The sequence below is a fragment of the Sinohyriopsis cumingii genome, unplaced genomic scaffold, assembly GCF_028554795.1.
Source record: "Sinohyriopsis cumingii isolate HCF-2022 unplaced genomic scaffold, ASM2855479v2 utg001542l, whole genome shotgun sequence".
NCBI classification, from domain to species: Eukaryota; Metazoa; Mollusca; class Bivalvia; order Unionida; family Unionidae; genus Sinohyriopsis; species Sinohyriopsis cumingii.
This window is the reverse complement of record NW_028316015.1, coordinates 1047110-1061194: the sequence shown is the minus strand read 5'-3', so window position 1 is coordinate 1061194 and position 14085 is coordinate 1047110. Positions and strand designations below refer to the sequence as shown.

General features: G+C 36.7%; 1 protein-coding gene across 1 annotated transcript in view; it reads right to left on the bottom strand.

Moving 5' to 3' along the window:
- The window catches only part of LOC149771973 (WD repeat domain phosphoinositide-interacting protein 4-like), an 82708-nt gene that overhangs the window by 12756 nt on the left and 55867 nt on the right, over positions 1 to 14085 (bottom strand). Inside the window, exons 9-10 of the mRNA XM_089948005.1 lie at positions 7510 to 7595; positions 3317 to 3418 (exon numbers count right to left, since the gene is read on the bottom strand). Of these exons, the coding sequence (XP_089804131.1) occupies positions 3317 to 3418; positions 7510 to 7595 (188 nt within the window). The remainder of the gene's footprint in view (positions 1 to 3316; positions 3419 to 7509; positions 7596 to 14085) is intronic.

The window sequence follows — 14085 nt, the reverse complement described above, 5'->3', positions numbered from 1 at the left end:
GTTCTGATGACTGGGATTATTACAGAAAACGTGAGTCTTCTGAAGGATTTAATTCTGAGTGAAAAGAAGAGGAATTTTACTTACCATCCACGTACAAATGTCAGTCTATGTAAATATATTAATTACTAGCGAGGGACTGAAAATCCAATGAAAGATAGATTACGAGACAATGCCTCGTCCGGTTGATTTCCGTTACCAGAAATGTCAACAACAAAAAAGCGGTTATTTCACAACATACAGAATTCATGCTAGATGTCAGGATAAGCAGGTTATGATATAACAATGCAATGTTTAGATGGTTTGTCAATATGGACAAAGAATTTGTTTATGTAACAATAGATAAATTTCAGTGCATTTATATCCAGTTTGCAGCTTTCTTTCATGGGGCCTCTGAATTTCTGCACTCCAAACCAATGGTTGTATATAAAAGTTTAAACAGCCAACAATGTCGCCAACAAATAAAAAAAGCCACATGGTACGTTTTGCAGCCAATAAGGAAAAACAATCCAAGTTTGTGATATTGGTGAAGACCTACGTGATCCCAGAATAAACTTTATGCGTTTTTTCTTCTTCTTCTTCAGGAGCCAACCCACGATCGTCTTGTATTATTCATATGTGATCTCTTCCCCAAAATGATAAGCAACTTTTTACGTTTTATCGTACTTTTAAGATTTTTTTTTTATGCACAAGAAAAATACATGTATATGAAATTTCAGGAGCCACGCCACGATCGAGTTATACCCGAATTCGCATTATAACAGAGCGCGCTATAGCTGGGTCACACTGTATAATACAGATTTATGTCATTTTATACTGAATGCTAAATATTCCACAATAATGCAGCATGAACAGCATAAGTGTCTTCACAATAGAAATATGTTTAATTCATATTTAAATTACATTCAGCATGCTGGTCATTTGATTAACATTTAAAAGAATCTGCAATGTTGACATTATTATCATTATTGTTGTTATTGAATTTGTTACAAACACAAGTAATTCCTATATGTAAGTGTAAATGTCTGATAAACATTTAAATCACTAGTATTATTAAGATTTGTTTCAAAACCTGATTCAATTTTTTTGATTTTAAAATTATGATAAAATATATCAGCCATTATTTTACAATATTATTTCTATTTTAATTTGTATTCATCATTGATCTGGTAAAAATATATTGCCATCTGAATTTAATTAACTATTACTTATTCTGCATGCATAGGTATATTGTTCTTTTTGTCTTCTGTAATTATACTGCTACTAGTAATTGTGAATTTTTAAAAATTTTTATAAAACCATATTTTATTCAGAAATCATTATTTTGGAATGTGTGGCATGTAAAAAAAAATTCATAAAGTCTATATTGCACTTTTATGATTCAGAGAATTTCGTCACTGTAGTTTAATGATCTTTATTTTAATTTTACCATTATAACAGTTGGTATCTTCCATGTCGTATGTAGTATAAATGTACTGACTTATGTTTACTTGCATGACCATCTGCGCAACAACCATGTACCTTACAATATAGTTTAGGGTGTCTGGTTACTAAAAATAGCATTTCTTCAATATTGCACATGCTGTTAACAACTTTATTTTGTGTGTGTGTGTGATTTAGATTTTAAACATAGCTTTTAACAATTTTTCAGTCATATCACTATGATGTCTGCAGTGTGACAGTTTATAGTGATGTCTAGCACTGGGGTATCATGCCGCAGACATGTAGCATGATGTCCCACCCAGTCACATTATCCTGACACCAGGCCGACCAGTCCTAACACTAACCTCTTAATGCTGAGCGCCAAGCGAGGCAGCTGTAAATACCATTTTTAAAAGTCTTTGGTATGACTCAGCCGGTATTCGAACCCGTGACCTCTTGCATCCGAAGCGGATGCTCTACCACAACTTTATTTTGTCAGCTATGGTATAAATCATACGGTTCAGTAACGACTATTTCAGTAACAGGTGTTGGTTTTGAAAATTTGATTACACATACCTTTAAAAAGTGATTATTCATTTCACTTGGATCATCCTACATTCATATTCCTGTGAAAGTCATTATCTACATGCCCCAAGAAACACATACAGCAAACTCAATATTTAACTATGTTTCAATTTTTGACTGGATTCAATAAAAAGGTGTGATCCAGTTCAAACTGGATTGAATGTCACACAATGTGATGTCACAATGAAAGCTGTGCAGGCAGATCTGGGTCTGTACAGTTTGTTAGGAGTAATCAGTAGAATAAACAACATAGACCCTGATCTGCCAGTGCATTATCAGGTCAGAATCAAGATGTATACAGATCTCTAACTTAGTAAACATGTTTATCTACATGACATTAGACATGCAGGCCCACCTCCTACCCTCAATTATTGATGAAGGAAAGTCACACAATACAAATTAAATATAAATAACATATAATCACGAATAGAACCCAACACATAATACAAATTAAGTATGCATAACTCTTACTGAATCTCAAATGGTTCAAAGTGAAAGTTGGGAAAGGCAAGTGTTACTGAAAACTGAAAATACCAAATCATGACACTAACAGGATCCTCAGTGTAGTATGCAATGCTTTGTTAGTGATGACATGTAAGTATAACAAGCTGCATCCCTTGATCTCAGAGTTACTGAGTGAAAGGGCAAGTATACTAGAAAACTTAAAATACTGAGTCATGACCTGAAAGACAGGATCCCCAATGTGGTAAAATATGCACCTTCTAATGAGGCTGTATAATATATCAAGTTTCAATCCTTAATCTTAAATGGTTTTGATGTTTTATAGTGGAAGGGGGAGTGTGATATCACAGCTTCTACTAATGATATATAAGTACCAAGTTTCATTACTTAATCTTAAATGGTTTTAAAGTTTTATAGTGGAAGGGGAAGTGTGATATCACAGCTTCTACTAATGATAAGTAAGTACCAAGTTTCATTCCTTAATCTTAAATGGTTTGAAAGTTTTGTAGTGGAAGGGGGAGTGTGATATCACAGCTTCTACTGATAATATATAAGTAGACCAAGTTTTATCCCTCATATGGCTTGAAAGTTATAAAGCTGAAATGAAAGTGTGACAGATGGATGGATAGACATAGGAATACTTGTCTGATACATTTCACCAAATGATGGGAGGGGGGGGCAATAATATAGTATGATTCTATACATTTAGGAGACATACATACATACATACACACACACAGACACACACACACATACATACATACATACATACATACATATATACATACATACATACATATATACATACATACACACAGTCACAACTGTAAGCAATAAACAATTATCTTACGTAGATCTTCTATTTAATTCTGTATCCTTGACAGCAAATATATGTACAGTCCCCTTGTCACTGGACACACATAGAAAAGCCGAGTCCAAACTGAAGTTTATACTGAAATTACAATTTATGTTTAATTATATTTCTGACATAAATCTGAATTCTTCCAAAAACATGGTTGCATATCAGAGGAATCTCACACAAGTGTTTTGCACTGGATATATATAATTCATTCCACAGAGCATCGAGAATGATATTGGCATCTGTTTCTCATTGAATTTTCATGTCAGTGTCTCAAAATGTAGCTTAAGCTACTGAATTTGTTTCATGGGTGAATGATTTAAACAAAATTCTTACTGACATTCAGTAAAACACTATTCATTTGATATACACTGAATAAGACTTGACTGTGTAAATGTAAACTGCCATGTTTGTCCCAAGTTATGGAAGAGTCGTTTTTGAGACTGCAAAAGAAATCAAAAGGAGACAACTACATTATGGCAAAACAAAGGAGAATAGCAAAGCTGATCACTCTTTAATAAACAAATCTACTCTTCCACAGGATATAGCAGCACTGAAGAATTTGACGTAAACAGACCACATTGTTTCAGCATGCAATGGGTGGCAATTGTTATGCTATTTGTTGATACAAATGGTGTTGAAATAATTTGAATACGAAACAAATTAAGTAATTTTACATGCATTTAAAGACAATGATATGAAAATTCACAGAGCTACAGACACATATTTCATGATGGTATGTGGAACGAACAATAGTACATTTCATCACTCCATGTGTTTCATAACTGTCATATCTAATTGGCACATTTTAAATTCTATCGCATACCACCTATACTTGCTTATAAATCAAGTCCAAATGAAAACTGCACAGACCTAGATATGCCATCCTATAAGGTATCAACAGATCTGGGTTTATGCAGTTTATTAGAAGTAACCAGTAGAACAAACAACACAGACTCTCATCTGCCAGTGCATTATGTGAGGTCAGATTAAGGGTCTATATTGTTTGCATTTGGACTTGACTTATAAGCAAGTATATACAGTAGTTGCAAAGATGGCAATAAATAATCGTGTTGCAGTTTAACATATATATGGTATTTACAATTTACAATTGCACTAAGTAACTATTCATTCACTCAGCTTGGAAACAAAATAAATATTTTATTATCTCATTTATGAAATAGAATTGGGATATAAAAAAAACACAAATACCAAAAATTCTGTGCAATTAAAGAAAATGGATGATGTCTTTTATTTTAAAATAATAATTATGTCATTATGTAACATCATAAATGATATGCATCGTCATAACAATTATATATGAATGACAGGATCTAAAAGATACACGAGTCTCTAATGAAACCTGAATCAGTAAAATAATAGAATAAAATAGAGACAAACAGATGAGTCTATTCATGTCACCATGCACAATATCTATTGGCATGAAAGAAAAATTGAGTAGAGAGTGATTGGATTCATAAGTTAGATACTTTGTATCCTAATGGCCTTAATGCCAAAGCACTACATAAAATTGTATAAATTTTTTTTTAATTGATATATTGTATATCCTTTATAGCAATATAATTATATGTATGACTGTTTGTCTCTATTTTATTCTTGTATTTTACTTATGAAATAGAGAAATACTAATAAGTTTTTATCACTATATATATATATATATATATATATATATATATATATATATATATATATATATATATATATATATATACATATATATATATATATATATATATATATATATATATATATATATATATATATATATATATATATATATATAACATTTTTATCTGAAACAGTATGACTGTTATCACTCACTGTAATTGCTTATCAATAATTATCACAATTAAAGCTGCAGTATCAATAGTAAATGTATTTCTTTATTCCTTTAACTGGCAACACTCCTTTCAGCATGACAAAAGCCAGTAATTGTCACAAGTACCAGTAATATTTAAGTAACATATACAGACACTAGGGGTTTCAGTATACATGCACCTTGCAGCTCACTGAATTAAAGTATTTCATATTCTAATTTCACATTCTAATGGCCAAAGAAGAACAATAAAATTCTCTGACCTTTAAGCAAAATAAAAATACCATTAAACTTGAGGAATGGTGAGCAATTTGCTCCTGCCTTCACATACACCAGCTCGATAATGGTGTTAAGTATATTTATATTCTGTGTTTAACTTTTATTCATTATTGTAGATTGTAAGGGTCATTGTAAACAATACATAGCAAACTTTTGTCCATGATTGAAGATTCTATTATAAGACAATGGTCATTTGTAAGCAACATGTTTACTTGGACTTGAGTTCAGGACACTGTTTTTTCCTGATGTTGGTCAGGTTGAATTGCTAAAATTTATGTTAACAGGCCTGACCTTTTTACAGTATGGGGTAATTTTCAATTAAGATGATAGAGTTCTTGTTGAGAAAAGTTTTTTTTTTGACATTGGTCAAGTGGGGATGTACATAAGATTGTTTATATCAAAATACCTGATTCCTATTTTTAACATCTGTTTAGTGAAATCATTCTTTAGCTGAATGCAGCTATAATTTGAGAGAATTTATTTGTTTAAATTATTCATTGGAATTACAAAGTACTTACAGACTTTTGGATAAAAACACAATTTCAGATCAGCATTATTTTCACTTAGGCCAACCAGACATGGCAATAAGAAATCTTTCAGTGAAAACCCCATGTAGCATTGGCCATATATTAAGAAGCGGTATCAATAAACTGATTTGGTGGCCAAGTTGGAGGTTAGATTAACACCATTTTCATTTAATTCAAGCAGTGAAAATTCAGTGGAGATACAACCATCCATTCATGAGAAGTGATGACAAGATTTTCAAGATCCTCATCATAGCAACCAAGTTGAATGTAAAGCAGCATCATTTCATTTAAGACATACCAGCATCCTAATAAATATTATGCTGGAAAGACAAATCAGTTCAGAAGATGTAGCAATACAAAGTTTTCATGGTGGCCACACTGGAGGTCAGATTGGCACCATTTTCATTTAGGCCCAACAAGACATCATATGAACTCTTTTCATGACTTAACCATTAAGGATGAGTAGTAATAACAAGGTTTTCAAGATGGCCACCATGGTGATCATATTCATTTTGGAAGTCTGATCAGTACCTTTATCGTTATTGTTATTGTTATTGTGGGGTTTAACGCCATTTTTCAGCACGATAGGCTATACATGGCGGCCAGTATTAATGGTGGAGGAAGAACCCGGAAAACCCCGGAAAGAACCACCGACCCACGTACCTTTATCACTTACAATAATCTAGACATTATAACCTGTCTTTCAGTGAAAACCTCATGTTGATATGACCAGTCATGCAGAAGGAGTAGTGATAACAAGATTTTCCAGAGGCCTGACTGGCAGCAATACTTACCAACTAGATATCATGATAAGTCTTTTAGTGGAAATTTCATATCAAATGATTTTTCAAGATGGCCACCATGGTAACCACACTGGATATCCAATGGTCACTACTGGTATTTTCATTCAGGACACTTAAACTTTGGGTGGATATGTTTGTAACATTTCAAAGCAATCCTTCCAGTAGTTTAGAAGTAGTGATAGCAAATTATGCTAACAGATGCCAGTTGGACAACAGGTGAAAGGTCATAAACAGCTGAAAGGTCATCACAAAAGATCCTCTGGTCTATGATCTGTAGATGACTCACCAGCATCCACAACAAGAGCGAGTATTTCATCATGGAACTAAACATCCACCCCACAACATACATACATGCATGCATGCATACAGACAGACATACATACACAGTGCAATAATAACAGCCGAGCTGAGCTAAGTATATAGATGACAACAAGCATTATTTTTGGTCAATAATTTTACTTGGGGATCAAAATAAGATTATGGCCTAAATGAGTGACTGCCTGAGTCAGTAAAACAGAGGTATCCCCTGCATGGCTATCAGGGGGACTGCATCACAGATTAAAAGGGTAAGATTGCTTGTGTCTCAGAAACTCTCTGGATGTATAGGGCCTTTTTAAGAAGCCATACATAAACTCATCATGTGACAAATCTGCTTATTTTTGACTCTACAAAAAGAAGGCAGAATTTTGTATACCAGTGAAAACATTGTTTGCTGGTTACAAAGAGGAAGCTAATTACCAGTACAAAGTTGCTGGGTCTGCTCCACGCCTCAGTTCTACAATCAATTTCTTAGTGTTCACATCAAATACTCGAATTAAAGTGCCCTGTAAACAATACATACAATATCAACACAAATATAAAATATTTATTAGTATATTTATCTTAATAAATCTTTCTTTTAAAACAAAAATTGTTTTCTTTGAACCAGAAATGGGTTCAAAGAACTAGAATGCCCTTCCACATTCTTTATAAAAACAAAAGGTGTTGTACCCACCAAGATGCATTCACTCAAGTTGCTTGACTTGCAGCCAACAATGGACATTATAAAGACCTAACTGCAGATCTAAACCAGTGTATGACTGATGGGCAATTTGGAACAGCTTTTTAGAAATCATCATAATGTAAACAAAGGTACTATGAAAGTCACATTATATAAGTCCTCCCCATCTTTAATTGTTCTCATGCAGGCACTAAACATGCTAAACTTAGATGTACAAAAAGTAAATTTTTAAGTAAATTATTTTTCTGTAAGCTTATCATATTAATGTTAGGAAATAAACTTTACTACCTCCCAAATATAGCAATTCCAGAGAGACTAAAATTCCATCTTTCCTATGAATATTTAAAGACTGACTCTTAATTTGTTAGTTTAGTTTTAACTTCATGTCGATTTCGTTTTTGTCATGTTGACAAGTGTATAATTAAAAGAAAGATGTATACAATCCATTAACATGGGATAGATCTATTTTTAATATCCAAAATTTAAAATAGCAAGCCCGATGGGCCAACCAGCTTTAGGAAAGTGGTGGTCCTTCTGAAATTCAGGTGGCCAAGGGCCAGCGGACATGTGTTAGTGTCAAACCCTATATAAAGATTTCATATCATACGTTTATACATACACACAGATGAATTTTGCATGGTATTATCATGTCTTCACATCCAGATATGTAAGCAGAAGATGTTTATTTATTCATTTAAAGTGTATTTTACTTGCAGCATTATCAAAGGTATCTCATTTATTTGAAAAATGGTCCAGTATTTGGTTCATAATTAAAATCTTGTGTATGAAGTCTGAGTTTGAGTGATCCTATATTCTAAATTTAGTCCTCATTCATTGAATATATGTACAGAAAAGTAGTGCAGGTGGGTGTGGCTTAGAAAAAAATTGAGTTCATATAGGTATGAACAAAAAAATTCAAATGGGCCTGGCAAATCAGATTGCTGTAAATAGTAATTATGAAAGAAATTTTTTATTATAACACAGATAAAGGAAAAAAAACCTTACTAATTATCTTCCTTCGTGTACCAGTTTAAGTTTGAGAAATGTCAACAAGGATGCTTGTATTTTGTGGGTATTGGTGGAAGGTTTAATAGTAACGTGATCCAGTATTCTCAAAGAAACATAACTGACTACAAAATTTACTTTCTTCATTAAATACAATAGGGCCTGCAACTCCCATACCCTGCATGCCAAAACCAGGGCTATCATAAAACACATTTTGTATTTAAAAAAACCCAGCTTCAGCAAGGTCCTAGGTACAGGACCTATTCCATTTAGGAAACAGGGCAAAAGACTTTGGCCTCTTCAGGTCATAATCATCTGACTGATCCTTCTTTTTGCCCCAAAACACCTCTACCATAAATCCTGAATGTGATGCAGATCATGAAGCAGTAGCCTTGATTGTATGAGGGGCTAACATTGTCTCCTCTAAAAGCAAGAGAAAAAAAGTTTTGCCTGTGGTAGTATTGAGGCACTCAACAGTGTGATGTTGTTAATGTTGTACCAGCCCCTGAAAACCCACCACTTTCCCTCAAGAGCCTTCAAAGTGGAGGGAATTCTCATTCAACAGATTCTCTGTAAGACAGAAGGTTGAAATTCCTTTTGACACAAGAATGTACCAGTCTCTGAAAATCCATCACTTTCTCTCAAAAGCCATCAAAGTGGAGGGTCTTCTCATTCAACTGAAATTCTCTCTATGACAGAAGGTTGAAATTCCATTTGATACAAGGTTCTTCTCATAAGAGTCAACTTGTCCCGGGGGCCCTGAGTGGCCAAGTGGTCTAAAGCACTCACCATTATGGATCATTGCCATCTCACCTCTGTCTGCGTGGGTTCTAGTCTCGGGTTTGGCCAATGTGGGTATGTAAGAAAGCCTGCCAGTAGCTTCTTGTGGGTCGGTGGTTCTTTCCAGGGTTTTCCCAGGTTCTTCCTCCACCATTTATACTGGCTGCCATGTATAGCCTATCTTGTGCTGGAAAATGGCATTAAACCCTACAACTTGTCCCACTTAAGAGGGTCTATTAGAATCACTTTCCACTACTTATTTTCTGTATTATCTTTAGTACTAGAACCAATTGGGGAAGGTAGGCATAGGCCCAAAATCCCTCCCAGCTAACTGGAACTGAATCCATTTCCCAGGCTTTTTGGTCTTGGACTGGAGAGACAAAGGTGGGCAGTTTGTGGTTCAACCTTGTCAAAAAAAAGGTCTACCATCAGATGCCCCCAAAGTAAACAAATCAGATGAAAGACTGACAGATGGATGGACCACTCAGTGTGAAGGGTGTGGCCCCTTCTTGACCACAGGTCAGCTAGGACATTTGGCCTCCTGCTGATATGTCTGATCTGTACCGTTATCTGTAGCTGGGAGCACTAATGCAGAAAGTCACACACCTGAATACATAGGTTGGTTAGTTTTGGTCCCTTCATTTGAGGAAGTAGACCACCACCACCATGCTGTCTCCTTAAGCTGACCCTTGCTGAAATGAAATGTGGCTAATATGGCTTTCATTTCTAGAAGGTTTATGTGAAGAGATAATTCCTCTGATTCATACTTGCCACCGACCATGGTGAAGATAGGTATGAAGTGTGATCCCCTAATGTGCAAACTGGTGGCATCTGTGCAGAGTGTAACTTCTAGTTGGGAATTTTCCAGAGGATTTCCTGCTGTGAGTCACTGCTTGGTTCCATTATAATGCAGGAATAATACCACTTTGGCCAAGATCATAAGTTGCTGATCAAGAAGACTAGAAAAGGGTGAACCTGAGATAGCAGGATCATCTGCAATGAGTGCATCAAAAAATGGCCAGGATGGATCAAATCTGCTTCCAAATCGAGCAGACTGAGATGTTGTTGAAAATCTTGTGCTGCAATCCACTCCCCGTTGGAAATCAAATCAACATAGTTGATGATATTTGTGAACACCTAAGTTCTGAAGTTTGGAGTGCACAAAAGTGGTATATCTTTCCTTGGAATTGGAACTTGCATTACCTGGGTGTACGGGGACATGAAAATGTAGAAAGGTTAGATCTAAACAAACAACAAATTTGTCCCTTTTGATGGAAAGCCTGACTGATGTGCCGTCTCCATTTTGAACTTTGGCTTGACCATGTACTTTTGAGCTGAATGAGTTTTATAACTGGCTTGTGCTTCCCACTGGCATTGGGCACTAGAAACAGCCTAGTGAAAAACCCTGGAGAGCTTGGTCTGCGTACTCTCTCCACCACCCACTTATTGAATAATGACCTGATTTCTGCCTTTCCAGTTCAGTCAGTGTGTCCATCATAAGAGGAGGGGGTTGAATAAATGAAATCTGAAACCCCAAGCCTTGGCCATTTCTTTTTTCAAAAATAGGTTGATCCAAGACTGCTGGAAAGAAAGGTGTTTAATGTCCCTCAGCATGAACTCAGATGGCAGTCAGGCGAGATGGGTGAGAAGTCATCAGCAATTGTTGGAAGGGTTGGGCAATGAGAAACCTTGCTTCCTATCCATTAAATTGCATCCTTAACTGAGGGTCCTGTTGCTGCCTGAAATTCAACTGAGGTCAAAGTGATCTTGTTCAGCCTATGATCTTTTTGCTCCCAATCATTCCATCATTGTTGTGGTTGGAACTGGTCCAGCCTAAAAGTGGGTGTCGGCAGCAAGGCATATAGGATAGGCAGTTCTTGTGCTGCCTGCTTCCACACCTCCTCTAATCTACCACAGAACAATAATAGTGTACTGAAAGGTATACAGAAGAGAGCCAAGGAGTAAAAAGGCTTCAGTGCAAATGATACAGAAACAAGTGTCTCATTGCACTAGGGCTAAATTGGCTGTGGTGTGAAATCCTGTTAATAACCATGGCAAACTGGATCATGGTCACTGACATATTTTTTTGAAAGTCAAAAAATTGCTAGGGATGCCAACTCTAGCATGGATGAATTATGGCCCTAATTCCCCCAGTTTATAACTAGCCTGGAATACATTCCTATCAACCTTATAAAACAGAATGGTCATCATGCTAAGGTACAAAGCTCATTGAAAATGATAATTGCATCTAATACCAATATGATGAGAAAGATGCTGGTAGCTGGCTTTCAGAGAAGAAAACCTTGAAGATGACTGGGTCCCAAATCTTTTCTGACAGGCATTATTTAATCTTTATCTTTGATGACTGTGGCAGCAGACAGAAGGAGGTGAGATCATCTTCATTTTCCAAGATCTGAAAAGTCAACAAGTTTATCCATGAACTAACTGTAGGTGTTGTCCTCTTCTGGTAATAGATCAATGTCTCCATAAACCATACCCTAAGTATTAATGTGGTATTGCCACTGTCTTTGATTGGCAATGCATCTCCCCAATGGATGCACCATTAAAAATTGATCCACATGTTTGGCTTCTGTGCAAGTATCATGGCTTGCCTTGACAGCCTGGATGGCCAGAAAGTGTGTTGATGGACAGCTGGCTTTGTAATAAACCTGAATGGTACAGCAAAACAAATGGATTGGCTGACTACATCCCTGTATAACTCTGAATACCTAGTATAGCCAGCTGTATTAGGGGTTGTCCATAAAGGACATCTGCAGATAATACCTGTTTTCCTACCCCCACTCCCCCTGTCCGCTTTTGTCCACATGTGGCTTACCCCCCCCCCGGCTGCGAACATCCACATCTAGCATTATACACTGCTCTATGGTCTGGCAGTGTAATAGCTGGTGCTCTCAAAATACAATGCTCACTGATCTCATCACAACATGTAGCTCAAAACAAAGAAAAAATTAAACAGAAAGTTCTTTCTTTAAAAAGTCACTATTTAGAACATACAACTAAAGTTCTCATCTCACAGAAACCTAAATTCAGTAGACTGTCAATGTCTTACTCCACTTCAACAAACGCAGACTGTAACCAGTCAAATAAGTTGCGAACAACTGGCAGACCATCATCACTACTTTCAGTTGCAGAAGTTGATGATGCAGTTGACAGAATAGCGCTAACAGATTCAGGCTCCACAGTGCCTAAATCTGCCACTTCAGCTTGTGTGCTTACTGCTGCATGCCTGTGAATACAGGCATGATTGTGCTTTGCAGCCTGAGATGGAAAGTTGTCGTTGTTGTAGGGTTTAATGCCATTTTTCAGCAAATGATAGGCTATACATGGCGGCCAGTATTAATGGTGGAGGAAGAACCTGGGAAAAACCCGTAAAGAACCACCAACCCTCGAGAAGCTACTGGCAAGCTTTCTTACATACCCACACTGGCCAAATCCAAGACTCGAACCTTTGCAGACAGAGGTGAGATGGCAGTGATCCGTAACAGAAAGCGCTTTAGACCATTTGGCCACTTGGGGCCCCGAGATGGAAAGTACAGGTCACACTGATTACAAACACGCTTCTCAGGATCAGCAGTCACCCACGGACAGTAGAAATCAAATGGCATCCTCAGGAAGTCATGTGAAGGCTGCAGATGTAAAAGAGCCAGTCGTTGCTAAAGCGATCCAAACGTTCCACTGTTGCTGCCAACTGGTGCATAGGTTATCCCTTTATCTGTGCTGTAGTGTGGATTTTTTGTTTATAACGTAGCTTTAACAATTTTTCAGTCATATCACTACAATGTCTGCAGTGTGACAGTTTATAGTGATGTCTAGCACTGGGGCATCATGCCACAGACATGTAGCATGATGTCCCACCCAGTCACATTATCCTGACACCAGGACAACCAGTCCTAACACTAACCTCTTAATGCTGAGCGCCAAGCGAGGCAGCTGTTAGTACCATTTTTTAAGTCTTTGGTATGACTCGACCGGGGATCAAACCAACGACCTTCTGCATCTGAGGCGGATGCTCTAACCACTAGGCCACCATCCGGACCGCCATCTGCTGTTATGACCACAATCGGCTTCACTGATCTATTAATACACATAACAGGCTGAAAAGCAGGAAGTTGTTTGAGTTCTTCAAAATCAGCAGCGTGTGTCATTGCTGTGCCAGTGTCATGCTTCCCATTGCGAATGAAGATAGCAGTTGGCCCTGAATATGATACAGCCCCTGGTTTTATAACATATGCAGCATAGACTGATGGGATCAGTTTGTGGTGTTCAGCAATAACCCAGTCGTGATCTGGCAGCTGCACATGATACTCCATGTGCATCAGAATGGGTGCCTGCTTATTTGCTGCTGGTAATCCTAGTGGGACACATGCCTTGTCGTCTTGGCTCAAGAAAAAAACACTGTTCTCCCATAGCGACAGCCAGATCTTTCAAGTAGCAGATTGTAGCTGCTGCAAAATGATCATCCACGTGATTGTGCCTTTCACTGTTTGCTGCCTTAAGCAGCTTGACAG